A 24501-nucleotide genomic window follows, 5' to 3' on the forward strand; every position below is an offset into this window, starting at 1 on the left:
TTTTTTTGTCCTTAAAAAATACTTCCACCCTCAAGTAGGCCCCAATGTTTGTTGTTCCCTTCGTTGCATCCATGTGTACTCAATGTTTAACTCTCACTTATAAGTGAGAACAGGTGGTATTTGGTTTTCTGTTCCTACATTTGTTTGCTTAGGATTATGGTCTCCAACTTCATCCATGTTGCTGCAAAGGACATGATCTCGTTCTTTTTATGGCTGTGTAGTATTCCATGGTGTATATGTACCTCATTTTCTCTGTCCAGTTTACCATTTATGGGCATTTAGGTTGACTCCATGTCTTTGCCGTTGTGAATAGTGCTGCAAGGAACATTCATGTGCATTTGCCTTTATGGTAGAATGATTTATATTCCTTCAGGTGTATACCCAATAATGGGATTGCTGGATCATATGGTAGTTCTAAGTTATTAGAGAAATAGACAAACTGCTTTCCACAGTGGTTGAACTAATTTACATTCCTGCCAGCAGTGTATAATCATTCCCTTTTTTCCACAACCTCAGCAGCATCTGTTATTTTTTGACTTTTTAATAATTGCCTTTTTGACCAGTATGAGATGGTATCTCATTGTTTTGATTTGTATTTCTCTAATCATTAGTGATATTGAGCATTTTTTCATATGCTTGCTGGCAGCATATATGTCTTCTGAAAAGTCTGGGTCCTTTGTCCATTTTTAATGGGGTTGTTTGGTTTTTGCTTGTTAATTATTTAAGTTCTGTATAGATTCTGGATATTAGACCTTTTTCACATGCATAGTTTGTAAATATTTTCTTCCATTCCGTGGGTTGTCTGTTTACTCTGTTGATAGTTTACTCTGTTGATAGTTTCTTTCGTTGTGCAGAAACTCTTTAATTAGGTTCTATTTGTCAATTTTTGTTTCTGTTGCAATTGCTTTTGGGGTCTTCATCATGAAATCTTTGCAAAGGCCTATTTCTAGAATGGTATTTCTAGGCATTTCTAAGTCTAAAATAGGTTTTCTTCAAGGTTTTTTTTTTTTTTAATAGTTTTACATTTTACACTTAAGTTTTTAATCAGTCTTGAGTTGATCTTTGCATATGGTGAAAGGAAGGGGTCCAGTTTCAATCTTGTGCATATGACTAGCCAGTTATCCCGGCATCATTTATTGAATAGGGAGTCCTTTCCCCATTGCTTGTTTTTGTTGACTTTTTCAAAGAGCAGATGGCTGTAGTTGTGTGGCTTTATCTCTGGGCTCTCTATTCTGTTCCATTAATGTCTATTTTAATGAGGGCAAGTAATCAGGAATTTAAGAACATGCCATCAAAATGTGGGAGAAATCTCCCCTTTTTCTATTTTATTCTCATTACCAGTTTTGTTCTTTGAGAACCACTGCTTGCCTAAGAATCTACTTATTCTGACTCAAAACATGTGAAAGCTTCCTGGGATCTCTAAGATCTAAACTGACTTCCTGCTCTTTCCATCTTGGTCTGATTCTTACCAGGCGGCGTGGGATTGTTTCTTTGTCGGCATGTTTGCCTTCTCAAGACACTGAAAATTCTCTGTTTTCAAGTAGCTGAGGTTTCTAGGGACCTTCTAAAATCTATTAGGTTAGAGAAGTCCAAAGTGACACTCTACAAGTGATCGTCAGCGCCATCTGCTGGTTGATGGAGAGTTGGCGTGATGTTTGCTGCTTTACACCTACAGCGGGCCTGGAGTTGAACGCTCCGGTGAGTAGGAGCTTCTGTAGTTGGTCTCACAGGGGATATTTCTGAAAATGTGGGTGAGCCCAAAGGCTTTCTGGTGGTCCGAGAACATGGGATTGATAAGGAGCTTGGGATTTTACCAGAGCCTTCTACCTGCAGGGCGGTGACACTCACCGGGTCCAACTCTCCTCTCTGGGTTTGGTCTGGACCCTTCAGGAGATTCCAAGGCTGAACCAGTTCTGATGTTTTGGGAAGGTTCCAGACAACCTGAAGGATACATAGAGCAGAGACGTCATCCAGCATCTTCAGGACAAGGCAGTTGTTTTACAAAACAGGTCTTCTTTGTACTATAATTTGAAGTTCTTGGAGACTAAGAACCAGAAATACTACTCACATAATAAGAAAACTTCCATAATGCCGTTACATAAGAGACGACCTAAAGAGCTGCTTTAAGTAGGATGGCTCATGACTCTCAGTAAATTGGTGTGACTCTGATGTTTATGAGTTGGTCAACCTAAGCTGACTCCCAAAGGCAAGATTTAGGATCCAGATAAGGAGTGATTTTCCTCTTAGAAAGAACTCGGTCCCTGGACCTCAAAGAGAGGCATTCTTATCATTAAGGAACTGTGCAAAAGCAAAGCCTTCAAGCCCTAAGTCAGAAATTGCTCAGCTTATCTTAGGGAAGTAGCTGATTCAAGTATATGTTTCCCACCGTGATGGAGGTGCGATAATGACAAAGACAGACAAGGCTCCCGCCCTCCGGGATCTTATAATCTAGAGGAAAAGAATAGGCAAAGGAATACTGTTAATAGGTTGTTTATTTCATCACAACTGTGAAGAGCTGTATCAAGGAAATGTTTGTGAGTGAAATGAGGATGTACAACATAAAAGACACTTGAGCAAAGGAAGTGCTTCCTCTGAGATCAGGAGGACTAGTAGAAGACAGCATTTGAACGGGACTTGGGGACAGGGCAGACGGGGGATCCAGGCAGAGGGAGAGGCATGAAGAAGGCCTGGAAGGAAGGTCAGGGAGCACTCAGTGGAACAGTGTCTGCGGGGCTGGAGAGCCAGAGGCAGTGGTGAGAGAGAGGCAGATGCCACACAGCATCTGGCAGGGGTCAGGGCTTCATCCTGACAGCCGAGGAGAGTCACAGGCTCCCACTGGCATTTTCAGAGACTACTCTGGCTGTAGAGGGGAATGGACTTGTCGGGGGACACAGGGAGACCAGCGGGTTGTTGCTGCGGGGACTGGCTAAAGATGTTGTGGCTGAGACTAGGTTGGATGACATAAAGAGAGAGTTAAGAATGGAGAATTCATGAGATTATGTTGGATGCGAGAGAGGTAAGGATCAAGAATGATTCTTAGGTTCTGATAAAGGGGTGAGAAAAAAATGACTCCTAGGTTTTTGGCTTGCTCAGCAAGGTGATGTGTGTGTGTGCGCTGCACACGTGCATGCGGGGGGCAGGCTGGGAGGGGGTAGCGCATGCACCCGGTGTAAAGGAAAGAGAGGCAGGCTTGGCAGCCTGTGGGAGGCATGTAGGTCATACGTTCTGTGTGAGATATTCTCAATTTGAGGTCTCTGTGAGTCATGCAAGCAAAGCAATAACAACAAGGGAATCACGTGTGCAGACCTGGCCCTGAAGACAGGTCTAGGCTGGGGAGAACAATTTGGAGCCCATGAGTACACCTGAATTGGAGCTACAGGACAGCCTGTGATTGTCAAGGGAACGGAGTGGTGTGGGGGAGGAAGGAATCCTGGGTGGGATCCCCGACACTGACATGGAAGGTAGAAGGGGATAAACCAACAAACGAGACAGAGACATAAGAATCAGTCAGAAAACAGATGGTGGAAGGTATCTGAGGTCTGTGTAAGACCACGCCTCTCTCTAAAAGGCACTCATATTTTCAAATAATATTAATGATCTGTATCTTTTCAGTCTCCATCTTTACATGCCAGTTATGGATCACACGAAACAAAATCATGATCATAGCTAGCATTTATTGTGTCTGTCCTGTGTGTCAACCACTGTGCATGACATTTAACGTGACTTACAATATTGAACCATCACCCCATCCCGTGAGGTGGCTATTGCAGCACCATTATCCCTTTTCACTAAGGCAGCAGCTGAAGCTGAGAGTGGGGGTTTCCGTGAGAATAACTTGAGTTTCAATGTGCTGTCTCTTCTTAAGGCTTCCGGTAATCTGCATTATTCCCCTGTCCTAGGATCGCTTCATATCTCTGAATATAGAAGATGGCAAGCTCATGGTGAGATACAAACTGAATTCAGAGCCACCAAAAGAGAGAGGAGTTGGAGACGCCATAAACAACGGCAGAGATCATTCGGTACACCCTTTGAGTCTGTTTACTTGAATTGTTAAGTGTCCTTAGTCCTTTAAAATTAAGTCAGTGCCCCAAATAAATAAACAAAACCCTTCCTATTACCAGATAAACTTATGGATGTTAACTGAGGGATATATCCTTTTAAAATTTGCACATTTTGGCCTGAAATGTATAATATATACATGACATCTATAAAACACGGTTAACTTCAAATGCAAACATTTCTATTAAAATGTTTTAGTATCACATTTTTATCCAAAAATGCTACTGCTCAGAGCCTTCCTACTATGTATATAAATGAATCTGGAGGAAGATAAATAAAAACATGATAGTTCTGAACCCCTGTGAATAGGATTCTCTTATTTTCCCTAGCTTGCTGATTCATCTCTCATTTATTTCAGATTCAGATCAAAATTGGAAAAGTCCAAAAGCGTATGTGGATAAATGTGGACTTTCAAAACACTATAATTGATGGTGAAGTATTTGATTTCAGCACATATTATCTGGGAGGAATTCCAATTGCAATCAGGGAAAGGTAAGATGATTTTTTTAAAACCAGATTGCCTCTGTTAGTGGTTATGATTGTGACCAAAAAAAATCTGGTCTGCCTTTTTTAATTTCACCAACAAACAAATGCAAAAAGTTAACTTTTCCGTATTAACAGTATAGTCAACAGAGTAAAACAGATTTAAATCCTGAATAATGAGACTGGGCAGTGGAAAGAAGGAAGGTCGGGGAACTGTGTGTCACCGCCATTGTCATTCTTGGGAGGGGAGAGACCACAAAGAATATAGTAGGGTTGACAATGCTGGCGACAAGTAGAACAGAGGCTGTGGCCCTGGGCCCTTGAAGGCTGTATAGGAGAGCGTGGGCATCCCAAGGCCTGATAGACATTCCCAGGAAACTGGAAGCTGAGGTTTCCACTTTCAGGAAGTCTCTGGAAGAATGTGAGACAGTATGTCTCCTTCACTTCCGCATCACCTGCTCCTTGCATGCTATCGCGCGTGGAATTGGTACATAACTGTTTCTTGGATGAATGAACACATGAATGAATTAATGTGAAAGGCAGTAAAGCTTTATCTGAATGGGAAAAAAAAATCCCACCATTTTGGAATGCACTTAAAAATAACCATTTTGTTCATTTGTATCCTCCCGGAAAACTTTTCAATAGCTGACAGTAGTGTGTGGACAGAACATATCCTAGAAGGATTCGTGCAGCCTCATGACTAAGGAAGAGTGCTTCCAGAAGGTTAGGTGATGATGACTTTTATATGAGATCTGAAGCTAGTTAACTCTTTTGCGAACTTACACATCAGTTGGAAGGAACTAGATGTGATTTATGAGGTGTCATTCCAAGGTATTCTTTCTTCTAGAGTCCTGATACATGTGGGCATCTGTCTATTCTGCGTAGTCAGGCACTAATATTTGTTTTAAAGTTGTCAGGGTTGCCTCCAAAGACAAAAACGCAAATGGGAAAGCTGGGCACTTTAATAGAACCTGGGAGTGAACACCTTTACTCCTTGGGCTCTGGAAGGAGCCTTGCAGGTCATGGTATGTAACCCCTGAGTTTTACAAACGAAGAAATTCAGAGCCAGTGAGATTATATTAATATTTAATATTATTAATATTAAAAGGCAATTCAGCCATGAATAGCCAGTTATGAATTGTCAGTAATCTTAATTTTATTTCCATGAAATGGAATAAAATAAAATCATTCAAGGTAGTCAGCTTTTTCGAGTACTTTTGAGTATGTTTGAGAGTTACCACGTATTCATTCATTACACAGGATTTACTGAATGCCTAATGGGCCTCAGGCAGAGTGACAGGTGCCAAGGAGACAACAGTGAGCAGGGTGGAGCCTGGAGAAGAGCAGAAGAGAGACAGTCACTACAGGAGAACATGATGTGTGTAGGAGGAAGCTTAGGATGCTGACAGAACCCAGGAGGGAACCTAATTCAGTTGGGGCCATCAGGAAGGTGACCTCCAGCTAGGACCTGAGAGATGCTAGCAGTCAGTGTATGTGAAGCACCAAAGCTGGATAGAGAAAGCGTGAACTTGCAAAGAGCTGGAGTACAGCAGGAAGTGGGATAGGGATGCCCCATGGGGCTCATGTGGGCAGCAGGGGCCTGACCACAGAGTACCTTGAAAGTCACAGAAAGGAGCCATTGGAGAGACTTCAGCAGAGAAAGGCCATGACCAAATTAGAGTTTTCAGTAGCTCACTCTAGTGCAGGGCAGAGACTGGATTAGAGAAGGAAAGGGCAGAGGTAGGTAGAGTGGCTGGAGGCTGAGTGTATTAACAGAGGTGAGTGATGAGGGTGACCTGGCCCAAGGAGTGGCTTTGCAGGTGAGCAACAGGGATCAGGTTCCAAATATATTTAGGATGGCGAATGGGCAGCACTGCACAATGGCTTGGGTTGGGGAATAAAGGGGAAAAGCAGTCAAGAATGATGCCTCGTTTTTGGCTAAGCCCTTGGCAGATGGAACACACCAGTGGAGGAGTGGGGTGACAAGTTAAGTCTGAGACAGGCTTAGTCCAGGAGCCTGAGACACAGCCAGGTGGAGATGCCCACAAGCAGGTGCACAAAACGGCCTGGCCTCTGGAAAGGAGGCCAGTCTGGAGAAGGGTAAATGAAGCCCGGGCCAGGTAGTCATTGAGGTAGTGGAGACCAGTGGGCTTACCCAGAGCCAGGAGGAATTCTCACGCTGAGCCAGTAAGGAACCCATTGGTGGGTGGTTTGTGTTTGCATGATATTAACGCAAGGCCCCTAGATAGTGATGTGGATGCCAGTCAATCCAGGTTTTCTAGAAAAGGGCAGTAGGTAGAACCACAAAAGAGGTGGCTTTAGTTTTGGCTCAGCAAAACTTTAGGTTAATTTAGCACTCAACCTTTATTTACTTTTTCATCTCCATCCATTAAAGAAATATATAGATATAGAGATGCATATAAATAATTTGCTTTTTTAAAACAATTTTTGTAGAGATGGGGTCTTGCTGTGTTGCCCAGGCTGGTCTCAAACTCCTAGCCTCAAGTGATTCTCCCATCCCCCGAATTCTGGGGTTACAGACGTGAGCCACTGTGCCCAGTCCAGAATTTTCTTTCTTTTTTTGAGACAGAGTCTTGCTGTGTCACCCAGGCTGGAGTTCAGTGGTGCCATCTTGGCTCATTGTAGCCTCCGCCTCCTGAGCTCAAGTGATTCTCCTGCCTCGGCCTCCTGAGTAGCTGGGATTACAGGCATGTGCTACCATGCCTGGCTAATTTTTGTATTTTTAGCAGAGATGGGGTTTCCCCATGTTGGCCAGGCTGGTCTCGAACTCCTGAGCTCAGGCAGTCCACCCACCTCGGCCTCCCAAAATGCTGTGATTACAGGCGTGAGCCACCGCGCCTGGCCCAGAATTTTCTTAGTAACTTTTTTTGGGATCCTCCAAACAAGGGACTGCTTCCTTTTTTCTGGGTAAGTTTATACTTTGACTTTTTTTTTTTTTTTGAGATGGGGTGTCGCTCTTGTTGCCCAGGCTGGAGTGTAATGGCATAATCTCAGCTTACTGCAACCTCCACCTCCTGGGTTCAAGCAGTTCTCCTGCCTCAGCCTCCCGAGTAGCTGGGATTACAGGTGCCTGCCACCATGCCCAGCTAATTTTGCATTTTTAATAGAGATGGGGTTTTGCCCTGTTGGTCTGCTGGTCTCGAACTCCTGACCTCAGGTGATCCACCTGCCTCTGCCTCCCAAAGTTCTAGGATTACAGACGTGAGCCACCATGCCTGGCCTATATTTTGATTTTTTATTAAAATCACTGGAACATGGAAAATGCGGGAGATAGAGGCCAATGAAAAGATTTCACTGGCCCTTCACTCTCTCAAAAGCAAAATGCTAAGGAATAGTCAGCTGTTCTGGGTCTTGCCTCATCCCTCTGGTGAAGTCTTTGGTGGCCCAGAGATTCCTGAAACTGCCACTGGGCATGAGTCACTGGGAGGTGGGGTGGGCACAGAGGAGTTCCATGGATAATTCACAGCCAAGCTCTGTAGGGGCAACCAGCCGACTCTTCCAGAGCAGGGAGGTGTTCTGGCGCCGGCATAAATGGTGGGACCTTTTAGACAAAGTTCTCAAACTTAAGGTGGAGCAAAGCAAGCAGGTGTAATCACGAACTCAGCTTTGCTCAAGGGATTTTGTGCGTAGTTTGTTTCTTCCCCCCCTCACTGTAGTGTTTCTTCTGGGAATGGGGACCCAGATCTTGGAATGGCTTGTTTCCGATCATAATCAGAAATCATTCTGTTAATCCCATCTCCTTCCCAGGAGAAGAGCAAATCATCCCTGGTAATGCCAGAGGATCTGACACCAGCAAGGACATTTTTCTTGAGGACCTACACCATTGTTCACAGAGTGTGATAATAAACACTAAAATGAAAATGATCCACAAAGTAAAAATCAATCAAGAATCTATTGAACATCGACTAAGTACCCAACACCGAGGTTAGGGCTGCCTTTTGTTCTTTTTGCTCCCTGAAGTCGGCCTGCAGCAGCCATGGAGCTGGCTAAGCTTTTGTGGACAGATTGGCCCAAAGTATACATAAATACCCCAATGCAGGAACCCGCTAACACAGCAATTCATGCCCCAGTGCAATGACATTCCTCTAGCAAGGATGTTCAGACCCTGCATCCTGGAGTAAATGTAGAACTGTGGGTCCTCAGGTAACCCAAGGTAACAAGAATCTCCCCAGGAATAGTGGAAGTAAATCTCTTCCATTTTAACACTTCTGCTGTAGGTAACTCTTCTACAAGAAGAAGACATGACACTTCCAAGTGCTGCAGGAATACTAACTGTAAGCGTAAAAAGCAAGGGCTTCAGGCCTCACTAACCTGTGTGACACACTGACAGTACAGACCCCAGCTCTGCCACTTACCTGTGTGACCTTAGGCAAGACCTCAGCCTCTCAATGTGTCATTGCTACATCTGTAATAAGGGCACAGTAGCTGCCCATCTCTTAGGGTGGTTGGAAGATTCAAAGTGTGTAAAGGAATTAGCAGAGGTCAGCACATGGTCAGTGCTCAATAAATGTTAGATAAGAAACCTGTCCTTCCTGGACATGTATCCTAGAACTTAACATAAAATAAAATAATATAAAAGAGAAAATACCTCCCTCAAAATGTTATTGTAAGTTGTATTCTTAGAGCTTTGTGCAAAATAGGTGGTCTGTGTCTGTTAACTGCGTTTCTCTCCCTCTATTTTACTTTCCTGCAACTTTCTTTCTTTAACCAATAACCTAGGGAGAGAGGGACACCTGGAACGTTGTTGTCCAAGAGATATGTTGAAACCCAAAGAAGAATGGACCTAAAACCATGTATAAATAGGCAAGCTCCAGGAATGAAAATGAACCCTCCTCCTCTTCTGAGACAAAAGGCCATCTTTATAAAATAATTAGGCTCATACTGTAATGCCAGTGAAGATTTGTTTCTTTCTTTTCCTTTTAATGAAACTTAATTTTAGGGCTATTACATATAGCTCAACTGTTTCTAATGAATTGGATTAAAAGGAATGCAGACACCTTTCCGTTTAGAAAAGTAAGCTGCATTAGGGATTTAGAATGAAATCAGCTTTGGGTTTTCTTAGTACATCATTTGTTTAGGAAACACAAATATTTGCCTGGACTTCAGTTAGTTCATGTGTGTGAATGCTTTATGCACATTCAGCTCCAGACAGATCCAGAAGTCAAATCGAAGGGGAAGTGCCATGGGACCATTTAAAAAGAGCTGCTTTAGAAATTGCTGTCATTATATAAGAATAGTAATATGGGAGTAGTTACTAGCTTGATGATCTCACATTGAGTCCTTACTCTGTATAAAGCACTGTTTGAGTGTGTTACACATATTAACTTTCTTAGACTTATGACAACCCTATGAAACAGACTCACATATTCCCATTGTCTAAATGAGGAAACAGAGGCACAGAGAAGAGAAGTTGCCTGTTCAATTAGCAGGGACAGAACTTGAACCCAGGCAATTTGGCTGGTCCACAGCAGCACAATTTTGCCTCTCAGAAACCGCTGCTGAGCATTCATGCCCAGGTGCCATGCACTGCTGCAAGCTCTTGCTGTACGTTAACTTGTTTTTTTTGTTTTTGTTTTTGTTTTTTGAAACAGAGTCTCACTCTGTCGCCCAGGCTGGAGTTCAGTGGTATGATCTGGACTCACTGCAACCTCTGCCTCCCAGGTTCAGGTGATTCTCCAACCTCAGCTCCTGAGTAGCTGGGACTACAGGTGCCTGCCACCACGCCTGGCTAATTTTTGTGTTTTTAGTAGAGTTAAGGTTTCATCATGTTGACTAGGCTGGTCTCGAACACCTGACCGCAAGTGATCCACCTGACTTGGCCTCCCAAAGTGCTGGGATTACAGGCATGAGCCACCCCACCCGGCCCGTTAATTTTTTTAATCCTGGCAATAACCCTTTGCCCAGGTCCCACGGGTAGGAGGTGGTAGATACAGCAGCATATGAACCTGGACAATGTGTTCCATTGTTTCAGCTTGGCACTGATGAAATCAAGCTACATTCTTCATAATTGAATAGAACCAAAAAGTGGCACTTTGTTTCTTCTGACTTTACAGTGGCTAACTTAACAGTGAACAGAAAAAAAGAGCAAAACGTTTTCTAGAGCATTCCTGCTTCCTATAAATGATTGATTATTTATATATGTATATCATATATCTATTAACTTATTAATACATGTCCTATCCACCGTGCAATGCTGTGACTCCAGGGAGAGGGACGGGAAGTTCTAGATATTGTGCATCTTCTCTGTCTTTGTACCTTTTGCAGTCACTGCCGTTCTTCTGTTAACATTGTTGTCTGCATTTTTATAGCTGAGAATGTAAACTTCCACAGAAAGGAAGTCGGTTCTCCCAGCATCACAAAATAAGTGGCATTATGGGAATCCCATGAGAAAGGATAAACATAAAACACATACTCGTGTATGGGTGAAAAGTACTAAAGAGCACAGCGTTTCAGCTCTCATTTCATGTGAGCCTGGCATGATCCATCTCTTCCTTTCATTTGTGTTCCTAATCAGATTTAACATTTCTACGCCTGCTTTCCGAGGCTGCATGAAAAATTTGAAGAAAACCAGTGGTGTCGTTAGATTGAACGATACTGTGGGAGTAACCAAAAAGTGCTCGGAAGACTGGAAGGTGAGTGAAGGTTCAGAACCTCGTGAAGGAGTGCTTCTCAGCCAACCCACCTTCTGTATCCATTAACACAGCAACTTTTGACTTCTTTCTGGTAGCACACAGTGTTATAGTGAACTGGCTCATATACACTGCCCATGTGCTTGCAAGGTGCTGAACCTTTGCAGGTTTGCACATTAAATTTGCAGGAAAGTAGGAAGGCCAACTATATACGTGAAAACTTACAGATGATTGCTGACTTATCATGCAGCAAAGTAAGCTCTCTTTCTTTCTGAGGCTACATAAATCACATTAATTGGTTTGGGTAAAGTGAGATCGGGTAAGGTACTGTATTTCAGCCAAGAAATGATTACAATGCCAGTAATTTATTCCATGTTTGCGTTTCAGCTTGTGCGATCTGCCTCATTCTCCAGAGGAGGACAGTTGAGTTTCACTAATTTGGGCTCACCGCTTACTGACCACCTCCAGGCCTCATTTGGATTTCAGACTTTTCAACCCAGTGGCGTATTATTAAGTCTTCAGACACGGGTATGCAACAGTGTATTAATATCAAACAAGATTTGAACCTGACTCAAAGTTTGATGTTAAAAACAATAGAGAGATTTTGAAAGTGGTGGAGTTGAACATTTTTTCTATCATCACACAGTAAATGCTATTGTATAGTTCAACCATGAACGTTATTCCCCACTCTGGGGTAGGTCCTCAAAGAAATCAGGTTTAGAAAGTAACATTATAATTTACAGAGTTACATTTGCATGTATTCGCGGACTCATTTTTATTCTTTTCAGGTATATTTTATAATAAGAGTTAAGGTGGATTATAACTACTGCAGTTAATAATGTAGCTTAAAGTTTCAGAGCTCAGAAGGAAAATCAGAGTGTGTCCCTATGATCCCGTTTTGATCACATAAAAGGCAGCTCTCTAGTCTGCCTTTTTGCAGCAGCAGCTAGTTGGACAGTATTTATACCTGGAGAATTGTAGAAAATAAGATCCTTTGCTCTTTCCTCATGTACAACAGAGCCACATAAATTCTCTTCCACAAGCAGGTACCGTCTGTAACGTAAGTGGATTTAGCTAGTGTGGTTATGTAGGTATAGAAGTCATCTAATAGTTAGAAATGAGTATTTGTGGAATGAGTGGAATTTTTAAATAGAAGTAGAGTGTGATTATTTCTGAATGTGTTTCTTTAGGATTGCAGAGCACAACAGACTTCTAGTATCTGCTAAGAAAATAGATGCTGGCTGACTCTGTGGCTCTGTCATATTAGGAAGGCCGCCCCTCTCTTGGTGGCTTGCTCACCAGTCCCTAAGGTCTTATTTTTAAAATGAGCCCTAAAGAAGCACATGCTGACACTTAGACTGTGGGGGTGGCTTTTCCATGAAAGCAGGATGTTTTGATCTAGCTCTTATGATACCTGACACTTGTTTCCTCTGCCACATGTAGGAACACTTAGTACACAATTCACAAAATGATCGAGAGCAGAGGGAAGAATTAGGTTAGCAAAAGATTAGATCAACCCTGGACCATAGGGGAATCTTGGAAATAGCATAGGGACGTTGCCCTCAATTTCATAATGGGTTAGCTAAAGATACATATAAGTCAGCATTATTTTATGCAATTCATAATGAATATTGCCAATTGAAAAAAAATTAACACAAAACAAAATCAACAATGGCTATAACCACACACTGTAAAACTTGTTTTAGACTGAAATCTTACCAAAGAATCACATCTTGTTGAAAACGGCAGAAATTATACTTGGTAGAAAAAACACGAACAAAATTGAAATGACAAGTGCTGAGATTGCACATTTTTAAAATTAATGATTGACAGGAAGAGTCAAATTATCTTGCCAAAATTTAGATCTTCAGAGTTTGACATGGAGAATTGAACTTCCCAGAAATAATGACTAGGAAGTAAAAAATTTATAATGACTGAAGAGAAGAAATCATTGTAATATTCTTATATTAAAAATTAAGGAATCAAGTCTTTGCTGTAAAATTTATTTAACAATGAATTGATCCTGATAGAAATAACTTCAGCAAAAGAAAAATAAAAACAGAAAAATTTAGGCTGGGCATGATGGCTCACACCTGTAATCCCAGCACCTTGGAAGGCCAAGCCAGCAGTATCTCTTGAGCCCAGGTGTCTGAGACCAACCTAGGGAACATAGTGAGATCCTGTATCTACAAAAAATTACAAACTTAGCCGGCTGTGGTGGTGTGCGCCTGTGGCCCCAGCTTCTCAGGAGGCTGAGGTGGGAGGATCGCTTGAGCCTGGGAGAGTGCCACTGTACTCTAGCCTATGCAAGACAGCACGACTCTGTCTCAAATAATAATGATAATAAGATAAAATAGAAAAATTTAGAAATGATTTAACTGTTTTGTGTAGTCGATTGAGAAATTAAATTGGCTTAATGAATGTAGGTCCAAAAAATGTTTTTGACAAATTCATCAGTGTTGGCATAATTTGCATAAGATTTGTCTATTTATAAACATGGAGTCAAATATGCAAAAAATAATCTTTAGAGCAAAAAGCAAACTCACAGCATTTGGGTCAAAACATCCTGATTGTTTGATACATGGTTTGGATGATAAATTCAGTACGGATACAGGCATAATCCTTAAATGCAAATTAGTTGATGGGTATTTTCTATGATGATTTCAGACAAGCACCCTGCAGGTCACTCTGGAAGATGGTCACATTGAATTGAGCACCAGGGATAGCGACGGCCCAATTTTTAAATCTCCACAAACATATATGGATGGTTTGCTGCACTATGTATCTGTAATAAGCGACAACTCTGGGTAAGTGGAATAATACTTCTGTCAGAGCTGTGAGTGAGTTTTACTCTCTTTCATTTAATGGAATTTTCTGGTGTCTTTTTGCAAAATATTTGTCCTTGATGCCAAAAATACTTGACTAATAAGTCTTGTCCTTCTTCCTTATTCCATATCAATTTCTTCATAAAAAAATAAATTGCCACACATGGTGGCTCGTGTCTGTGATCCTAACAACTAAGGAGGCTGAGGCAAGAGGGTTGCTTGAGGCCAAGAGTTCGAGACCAGTCTGGGAAACATAGTAAAACCACGTCTCTAAGAAAAATAAAATCAAATAAAATGTAAATAAATAAAATTTAAAAAATAAATCAGTTGGATGGATAAATTGTGGTGTATTCAAAATGGAATGCTATATAGCAATGAGAAAGAAGAATCTAGAACTGTATATAATGACATGAATGACCCTCATAAACATAATGTGGAAAACATTGAGTCACACATAAAAGTTCATCTCATATAATTTCCTTTATACAAAGTTCAAAAACAGGCAAGAGCTAATCCATTCCATCAGAATTCAGGATAGAGGGAGGGAGGCTACAGAGTTAGAGGGAATGCACAACAGGGTTCCTGGGGTGCTACTCTGTTCTGTTTCCTTATCTGGGTGCTGGTAATGTTGGTGTATTTCTGTTGCAAAAATTCGTTGAGCTGAACACATACAGTCTGAGCACTTTCTGTACATGAGGCTCTCATACCAGTCTTTCAAAATGTCATCTTTGGCAAGATACACCCATTTTAATAAAAATGTTATGTGCAAAATACATGAAAAAAATTGTAATGCTCTTTAAAAATAAAGCCTAGTTTCACGAGTTATTTTAGATAACAAATATTGAGTCTGAGTCATAGACAGTGAGTTGGCCACATGGCAAGGGCCCTTTTATCCAGCAGTTCTCACCCTTGATTTGCTTTTCTTCCCTTTCAGACTACGGCTTCTCATTGATGACCAGCCTCTGAGAAATGGCCAAAGGCCAAAACGCATTTCAAGTTCCCAGCAGTCTCTGCGTCTGGGCGGGAGCAATTTTGAGGGTTGTATCAGCAATGTTTTTGTCCAGAGGTAGGTGATCCTGTCTTTGTGGGTAACTGATGAGAATGGCCTGCCCATGGGAAGGGTATCTCTTTGGTCCAGTCAACAAAGTCAGCTTTGTCAACGTGTGCTGCATGAGGCCCACATGCCACAGTCTTTCAAAATGCCATCTTTGGCCAGATACATCCATTAAAAAACAAATCCACAAAAAACTCCTGGGCCCGGCCTCCCTTTGGAGGAGCAGCTTTGGCATGTAACCTTGGGAAAGGCCTAATTAAAATTAACTTCAGATTATGGCCCTGAAAAGTATTCACTGAAATTTTATTGCATTATAATCAAGATTGTGCAATTAGATTTAATCAGCTGTCCACGGTTTTCAGGGCCAAGGAATTACATGGACTAGTGCTGTGCTAGGAAGCCAAATCACCACAAGGTTGAACGTGATATTGAATAGAGAGAGAGTAGCGCTTGGGGCTTCTATGCACATGTTTACATATTTTCTTTTGATACAAAATGATTGTTTTAAATAAGAGGCAAAATCTTCTCCAGGGTAAGGAGAGGGCCTGGTTCTGGCTATGAACCTCAGGCTGGAATTCTCAGGCTACCATGACAGGGAGCCTCCCACCCATCAGGGCTCCATCCTCCTTGGCCAGGGTGAGGCTTAGAGTTCTCATTCCCCTCCTGGTTGATGAAACATCTTCCTTGAACATCTAATTCAGGGAGCAGGAAATGGAAGGGATGGGGAAGGCACAGGGGTTGTTAGCAACAGCTTACTGCCATGATAAGGCTTGGACAAGAATCGTGAGATAAAGCAAATTTGTCCAAGACTTTCCTCCTCGTAGTCAGACAAATCCTTCCATAAACTCACCTCTGAAGTTTCCTTATATTTACCATCATTCAGTATCATCCAGAGCCCATCTTCCCCCTCTGTGCATATTTACTTTTGTATTTCCATATGACACCCATTTCAAAGAAAGAACTATGGTATCCCGGCCCTCCCACAATCCTGCCACAATCACGAGTCAATGAAAGTTTCTTGGGCTCCTCGCTGGCTTCTGGAGGTGATATTAAAGTAGGAGAGGAAAGTTTCCCTAGGAACCATGACCATAAGAATGTGTAATTTAAAAAAAAGTATTGCTACATAACAGTTGTATTAATGCATATTTGTGGGATACATGTCATATTTTGATACAGGCCTACAATGTGTAATGATCAAATCTGGGTAACTGGAATGTGCTTCATTTCAAGCATTCGTCATGCTCTTTGTGTTGGGAACATTCCAAAACTTCTCTAGCTATTTTAAATTAGACAATAAATCATTGTTAACTTGAGTCACCCTATTGTGCTACCAAACACTAGATCATATTCCTTCTATCTAACTGCATTTTTGTACCCATTAACCAACCCCTCTTCATCCCCAAAACACGTAGTTTTTGAAATGAGCTCTCTCTACCAGCGGGTCTTCCTCGACATGAGCCAAGTTTGGCAGCATCTTTCATTTCTGCCCTTTTTCCAGGTTATCACTGAGTCCCGAAGTCCTAGATTTGGCCAGTAACTCTCTCAAGAGAGATGTGTCCCTGGGAGGCTGCAGTTTAAACAAACCACCTTTTCTAATGTTGCTTCAGGGTTCTACCAGGTTTAACAAGGCCAAGACTTCCCGTATCAATCAGGTAAGTGTCCAAACCTCACCCTGGGTTTCACTCCTCCCTGGAGGATTCCCCTGAGCCTGCCCTGTGGGAGAGATTGGGGAAGGGGGTGAGAGATCACCAATCCGTGAAGTGGGATTGATGGGTTGTCAACAGTTGAATCACACCAAAATGTCAAAGTGGTTTTCTTTTTAGCTTTTATTTTGCATCTTGATGAAAAGTGGGCAAGTTTTGCACTCACAGAACAAAACTGTGACTTAGGTTTCTTAATTTCTGTAGCTGATGCCGTGCTGTTTTAACATTTCTGCTGTGTCCCCAGCAGGTCCTGTGTTTTTCTATAGAATATAAGGGCCGTGCTCCTCTTCCTTCCCACAGACTTCCCCTCTGCTCTGATGCAACTCCTATGACAAGATACACCCATACATCTGGGCCTTGTCAAAACCAATGTGGCGTACCCTTGACTGCAGACTAGAAACACCTGGGGAGCTTTAACACCCAATGCTTAGGCTGCATCCGACCCAATTAAGTCAGATGCATGTGGAGTGGGCGTATCGGTAGTTTGTGAAGCTCCCCAGGTGATTCTGAAGTACAGCACTGAGAGGGATTGAGAGGAAATGAAACTCCTTATTTGGAGGAGCAGAACACTGTGATGAATTGAACACAGGATGAGGGCTTAAGGAGCTCCTTGCTCTGCTGAAGGTCAACAATGTAACTTTCCCAGGTTTGAGGTTACAATTAATATGGTTAATGGATAACAGTGGTCACTGCACTATGCACTCCAAGGGGATTTTCTTACCAAATCCTTCATTAACCTTACGCTGCAGTATAGAAAGGTAAGCAATTCTGCCCAAGCTCCCACAGGTGGAAGGTGGAATTGGAGTTCCAACCCAGGAGCCCGTGGCCTCTTGAGAGCTGTGTGCTCCTGTTCAACACACTTTCCACTTAATGTCAACCACATGCTGCTTCTCTACCAATATTTCCCCACTGCACAATGATTTGAGAGAGCATGAACAGATAATACCTAATAAAATACATGTTTTATGCTATTAAGAAGAAATATACTTCATAAATCCAGAAGAGCTGTCATTTTCCCATTATGGGAATATCTTTAGAATTGCCCCATCAGAAATGAAGTCATATATTCATTTTTTCATTGTAAGGCTGAAAGTTATTGAGAGACTAAATTAGCCCAGTGATGGTGAACTGGAGAGAGCAAATGGATTCAAATCTATTTACAAGATAGAATACACATGACTCAGACAATAATTGAATTGGGAAGACAAGGGAGAGGCAGGAGTTAAAATAATTCTGAGGCACCCAGTCTGGGTTATTGGATGGATGGAGATGTCCTCTCCATGGAGACAGGAGAAGGGCAGATATTTGGAGGAAAAGAGAATGAATGGAGTTCGTGGTGTATTGAGTGACAGGAACCTGCAGGACACCCAGGTGCAGAAATTTGGTGGGAGACTGTCAGGAGTCTCTGCATGGGCTTCAGCAGATGGGGTGGGACTGGGGCTATTGATGTGGAAAACATTGGTGAATACACTATTTCATTTCCCCCTGTTTTGCGTAAGCCCCCAGTTTAGATGAAATAGGACATTAGTCTCTGCCCAGTAGCAGAGAGAATACAGCACAGCTTAGTGGTTAAGTACTAGACTCTGGGGCCAGACTTCTTGGGTTTGCATCCGGCTTTACCATTTATTAGGTATGTGATCTTGGACAATTATTAAACCTCTCACTGAGTCTATTTGCTGCAATGTAAATGAAGATAAATAATGGTAATACATCACATCATGATGTTGATGTGAGGATTAAATGAAGTAATAAACAAAAAACACTTAGAAAAGTGCCTGGCACATAGTAAGTATGCGTTAAATGCTAGTTATTATTACTATGCACACTAATGAAAACCTAAATGAAAGGATAAGATGCTACAGGAGTGGTGCGACAGGAATTTTCCTGCCATGGAAATCAGGAGGGTTCTTCTGGAGGCGGTGACCCAGGAGCTGGGTCTGGAGTGTGGGTTGAATTTAGCTGAGTGAATATTGTTGCCGCCCGAGCAGAAGCCCAAAGCTGGAGGCAGGATGTGGCTGGGACTCACGGGTGCAAGACATGCTGCATGCATCCTCACCAGACTGACTTCACACTCTCTCCCTTCTCAACACACTCCTCTGAGAGCAGAATAAAATACCAACCTTACAGGCCAGGAAATTGAGTGTTTAAGAGGTTAAAAAAAAAAGTTGCCAAAAAGCACCCTGTCAGTAAATGGTAGAGTCAGAATTCAAACTTAAGACTCTTAAGCACAAAGAACATGCTCTTCTCCCAGGCGCTCAGAGCTCAGTGGGGATCTCCATCAGTCAAAGCGAAGGGTGGGGATTCACCTTCCTAGGCGCTGGCTCAGAAATGGACATGTGGCCCCTCCCTCCTGGACAATGAGCCCTGAGAGGAAGTTGAGGGCGGGGCTTCTGATAAAGAATTCCATATTAGCACAAAGAGAAACCTGGGTAGAATCCATGCTTTTTGTGCTGGACAGTGCAGTGAGGATGTAATTCCCAGAAGCACAAGAAGAGCACAAGATTCAAACTTAAGCACAAAGAATGTGCTCTTCAAGCCACATCATGTGGCCTCTACAGGCCCAGAGAGCCTGGTGAACAGTGGGAAATTTGATGGAGAAAAGAGACTGGAGAGAGGTAAACTGGAATCACACCCTGGCAGCGTGGAATCAGATCAGGCAAGCGTCATACGATCTACATCAGTTGGACATTTTGCTATGGTCGGTGTAACGTCATTGAAAGGAGTCCTGTAAGCAGTTGAAAAAATTAAAGATTACTAAGCTGGCTGCAGCCTGTGGGATGGTTTGGTGTAGGAAAGTTCTAGAGCCATGGAGTCAGATTGGCAAGCTACTGCAATCGTCCAGGCATGAGTCAGGGCTGGCTGGGCACAGTGGGTCACACCTGTAATCCCGGCACTTTGGGAGGCCGAGGCAGGCAGATCACCTGAGGTCAGGAGTTCAAAACTAGCCTGGCCAACATGGTGAAACCCCGTCTCTACTTAAAATATAAAAATTAGCCAGGCTTGGTGGCAGGCATCTGTAATCCCAGCCAATGGGGAGGCTGAGGCAGGAGAATCACTTGAACCCGGGAGGTGGAGGTTGCAGTGAGCTGAGATCATGCCACTACACTCCAGCCTGGGCAACAGAGTGAGACTCCGTCTCAAAAGCCAAAAAAAAAAAAAAAAAAAAAAAAGAGTCAGGGCTGACTTTCAGGGCATAGGCACTAGAAATGAAAAGGAAGGAGTGGAAACAAAATATGTCACACAGAAGAAGAGTAGGACATGAGAAAATGCATGAAAGAGGCCAGGGAGGTGGGTGTCCATGAGGACCAAGATTTTGAGCCTGGATGCCTTAAAGTATGATGATGCCATTAAGATAATTAAGGGACACTTGGTGACAAAGGCTGTCTCTCAAAACTGTTCATCTTGATGCTCATGCTGCTGACACACAGAGAAGACTCCCAGAGAGGGAGCAAGGCCCACTGGTGTGAGTCCCAGGCAGAAACCCAGGCTGGCTTTTAATCTCAGTAGGATCAAGATTTGGCTGATATAAATAACTCACTTGAGTTTCTGTTGGGTACAGTAGAATGTCTCCATTCAGCAATGTGCAAGCGTCATTTTAAATAACTGATTTCAAGTTTGCATTCTGAGCACTGTATCCAGGAAATGGGTCAGGGAAGAAAACCCACCCCTGAAGGAATGTGAATTTTTTGGGAAGCCTTTAGCTGCTGATTCAGAAAACTCACTGCAAAATTAATGACTTAAATAATAAGAATAATCTCACACAGTTAGCCAGGCAGGGGTAGGTGAGGCTTGAGGCCTGGCCCATCAGGAGTTGGCTCTGCTTCCTCTTGGTTCTCTTGGCTCCATCCTGCATGCTTCTGGGAATCTCATCCGCACCACACTGTCCAGCACAAGAAACACCAAGTCTGCCTGGGCTTCTCTTTGTGGTAATATGGAATTCTTTACCAGAAGCCCCTCCTTCAACTTCCTCTCAGGGCTCATTGGCCAGGAGGGAGGGGTCACATGTTCATTTCTGAACCAACCCCTAGTACGGTGAATCCCCACCCTTTGCTTTGACTGATGGAGATCCCCACTGAGCTCTGAGCGCCTGGGAAGAGCGCATCGGCGTTTCAGAACCTGAGCTCCGCGGTGGAGAAAAGAGTGGCAGGGCTGGGGAATCTCAGTTACTTCCAACAATTTTCCTAGGCGCATTTAACATTTATTATGGTTGTTTTCCTGCAGTAAAACTCAGTCCCATTCAAAAGTTCAGACTTCTCTGCTGAGTCACTCTGATGGAAGTGGGGACAGGATGTGGTCTCCTCCCTTCTCTCTCTCTCCTGCTGGCTTGGTCCTTTCACCTGCCCTGCTGCCCAAGTGAGTGGTTGTTGGGGGAGGTGGCCGCAGGTTTGCAGCTCCGTGTTTCGCTGGCGGGCTGTGGGTGTCTCGGTGCTGCTGGCCAAATGCTGGTCCTTCAAGCAACACTGCGGTTCTTCCGATGCCCAGTGGTGGAAAGGGGCACCAGGCAGCCACTGGTCCCAGGTGCAGCAGCTGTCAAAGAAGAACCCAGACTTATGTAAGATGAGAATAACATGCATGCTCCCCAAAGAAGGAGGGAGAGAAAAGGGGGGTATTTAGACTCTCCTAAACTTCGTTTACCCCAAAAGAATGAACCCTCTGCCTCCTAGCCCTGTCTTACACCTTCCTGGTGGCAAAATGCTCTCAAATCAAAGCCACACTAGGGCACTGATGGGGATTGCGAGGATCTGGCTTCAGGAAAGTTAAAGAGCTAAATAAAGAAGGGGCTCTCCGTTCTGCCCACTCCATGCCAGTCAGTGACCCGCAGGAAGGGCTCTCAGTGGAAACTTCCCATCTCCGTGGTACCGTTTCCCAGGCCTTCTATTGCCCTACTGAATTCCTCACTTAGGATCAACGGTGAAGATTAAGCAATGTACTTAGCAAGATAAGCAGTCTTCACTCTTTCCCCTGAGAATTGTGTCGCTCTTTTCCCATGCAGCTGTTGCAGGACACACCAGTGGCCTCCCCAAGAAGCATGAAAGTGTGGCAAGATGCCTGTTCACCACTTCCCAGGACCCAGGCCAATCATGGAGCCCTCCAGTTTGGGGACATTCCCACCAGCCACTTGCTATTCAAGCTTCCTCAGGAGCTGCTGAAACCCAGGTATTATTTAGCTTTCCTGCCCCAGCACCAACTCAGAACCTGACTGCGATTCCACCGCAGGGAAGTCTGACTGCCACGACACCATGCAGCTGTCTCTAATGAAGGTGGCACTACGATTTTTGTGCAAAGAGGTGCTGGCCTGCACAGGACAGGGAGCATGATTGCCTGCCATGTGCTTTCCCAGCAGCTGGAGGCAAACGTGACGACAGCGTACTGCTCAGAGGCTGAAGCAGTCAGCTCAGCTCTGGTTTAGAATTGATGGTGTTCTAAAAATAAGAATGACATTTTTTTTTTCTAAAGCTGCTGTTTATTTCCATGATAAATCACCTTTCTTTTCTTGTATTCTGTAGTGAAAGTAAAACTCTTTTTAGGTAGATGCAGTGCCAGATAGATCATTTTTAGAGAATACATTTGGCCTTTTTGTGCTAACAAGTTGCACCTCTTTTGGGGAGGAGGGAATGAGCAGAAATATTAATTATGTCAGAAAAAAATTAGAAAAACAAGGTTTGTCATTTTCAGGTGATTTGAAGGAGACATAGATAGAAAGGTACTGACCTTTTCTTCATGGTTTTCCCAGAGACAGAATTGCCCAGGGATTAAAAGGACCTGGCTCTAGCATCTGGCTTTCAGTCCTGCTTCACACTTACTGGCTGTGTGACTCCAGGCCATGTGCCAGGGCAGCTCCTCTGAGACACAGACACTAAGATGGGATTAGATGGCAAGAGGTTCATTGTGGGGAAGCCTGTGAAAGATGACCAGAAGGGGACAGGGACGGGGGCAGGCAGAGCCCGCAGATGGCTGTGGGCCTGCAGATACTGTGAGGGGAGGGCACAGGGAGGACAGAGCCAGGTAGGAAGGGCCTCAGGCGGCAGTTCAGCTGTCACACAGTCTCAGCCAGGTGCCTGCAGTCCCCCAAGCAGAGATTATCTTTGAGAAGAGCTCATTGTTGACCATAAATGGCCTGGCTCTAATACCCCCGAGTGTCACTGAAGACCTAGGGCATGGCAGCCCCACTCTGCTCCCTGCAGCAGCTTCTCTTGGGGCATGACTTCATGGCTGCCACAGGCTGTTGAACTTCTCTAAGCCTAAGCTGTCCCTCTATGCCTGTCTTGCATGTTAGCAAATTGCTACCTCTCTCTGGACCTCAGTTTTCCTGTTAGTTAAATGAGCTCGAGGATGCTTTTCTTGCAGGGAGGAGAGGTCATAGCTCATAAGGAGGCTGGCCCTTGAAGCCCATTCAGTAAGGTGTGAGTATGCATCACAGGCAGAGAGACGTTAAGGCCAGAGAGAGACTGAATGCCGAGCTCTGAAGGAGAAAGCCTGTGTGGACAGCTCTACGTCTCCAGCTACCCCATGGAAATTCTTGGGGTCCCTCATTTTCCAAAACTGTGCTAGTAGAAGCTAAGGCAGAAGGAGAGGAGATTGTCCCTCCAGTTGTCCCCTCCCCTGGCTATTCCTTGGTGGGGAGGACCCACTCCCCATCCCTGCTTTCTTGGTCAAGTTGACCTTAATGACAATGACCTCCCTCTTTCAAGAAACTGCCTGGACTCCCCTTTCCCCAGCTTCCCGCCACTGGCCTCCCCCTTGTGGCCTCCCCATCAGCTTGGCCCTCCCCTCCCTGGCAGCTTCTCTCTCAACACATTCAGTGCAGTGAGTTACCAACTTCTGATGATTCAACCCCTGTGCCTTCCCGTCCAACATTAAACCATACATCATTAATGAAAAAGTAACATTTTAAAAGGTAAAAATTTTTTAAAGTCAATCAGTAAATATAATTTTCAACTTGTATTTTAGCCCCAAATGTTGTAGCAATCAGTTATTTTCAGAAAGTTGAAAGAGTTGGAGGATTCTGTTGTTCTCATTCTGATTTACATTCTGGCAGTGTTCTGACAGTCCTTTAGAACTGGTGCCATTGCTTTATCCCTTTGGTGAATGTATAAAAATGCTCTTTAGCTCTCTGCCCTACCCTCCCATCCTCCAGCAATGAAGAGTCATAGCTACAGTGTCATGTACTGGGATCTAAATCCACTGCTGCCTTTTTCTGGGTGTTAGTCAGTTAGTCTTTTATGAAAGAAAGTTGCTTTAGGAAACAGTTCTGGAAAGCAAATGTCAAGTCTGATCACCAGGCCCACATATGGAAAGTACATTCTATTCTGCAGCACGTTCTAATATCCTCCTTCACTTGGCTACCCCTCGTTCTCCAAACCTCCGCACTAACACACAGACACACCAGGAGAAATATTGAGCAGTGTTACCATCTGGTTGGCTTAATTTAACAAATACAGATTTCTCTTTCATTTTGAAGAACATTGCCCTCAAGGAAACTTGCTAATCTGAAGAATAAATGTGTATCTTAGCCTCACAGAATTAAAAAGCAAAGAGAATTAACAGTATAATTTGTTTCTTCCACTTCTGGTTTCTGCCTCCAAATTTTCCATTTACCATTTAATTCAATTCAGTAACTATTTATTGAGTGCCTACTGCATAATAGGCACTGGGGATACCACTATGAGTGGGATGAATGCAGTTCCTGCCTCCTGTCTGGTGTCTGCTTAGACATTAGCCACAGG

General features: G+C 43.5%; 1 protein-coding gene across 2 annotated transcripts in view; it reads left to right on the forward strand.

Moving 5' to 3' along the window:
- LOC104678039 (laminin subunit alpha-3) overlaps nt 1–24501 on the forward strand; it is a 94422-nt gene that overhangs the window by 57042 nt on the left and 12879 nt on the right. For both annotated transcript variants that reach the window (XM_030926086.1, XM_010383228.2), the window contains 8 exons: nt 3900–4019; nt 4418–4551; nt 11078–11195; nt 11580–11720; nt 13860–13999; nt 14952–15083; nt 16570–16723; nt 21768–21931. In XM_030926086.1, coding sequence (XP_030781946.1) covers nt 3900–4019; nt 4418–4551; nt 11078–11195; nt 11580–11720; nt 13860–13999; nt 14952–15083; nt 16570–16723; nt 21768–21931 — 1103 coding nt within the window. The remainder of the gene's footprint in view (nt 1–3899; nt 4020–4417; nt 4552–11077; nt 11196–11579; nt 11721–13859; nt 14000–14951; nt 15084–16569; nt 16724–21767; nt 21932–24501) is intronic.

This window comes from Rhinopithecus roxellana, chromosome 21 (genome assembly GCF_007565055.1).
Source record: "Rhinopithecus roxellana isolate Shanxi Qingling chromosome 21, ASM756505v1, whole genome shotgun sequence".
Taxonomy (NCBI): domain Eukaryota; kingdom Metazoa; phylum Chordata; class Mammalia; order Primates; family Cercopithecidae; genus Rhinopithecus; species Rhinopithecus roxellana.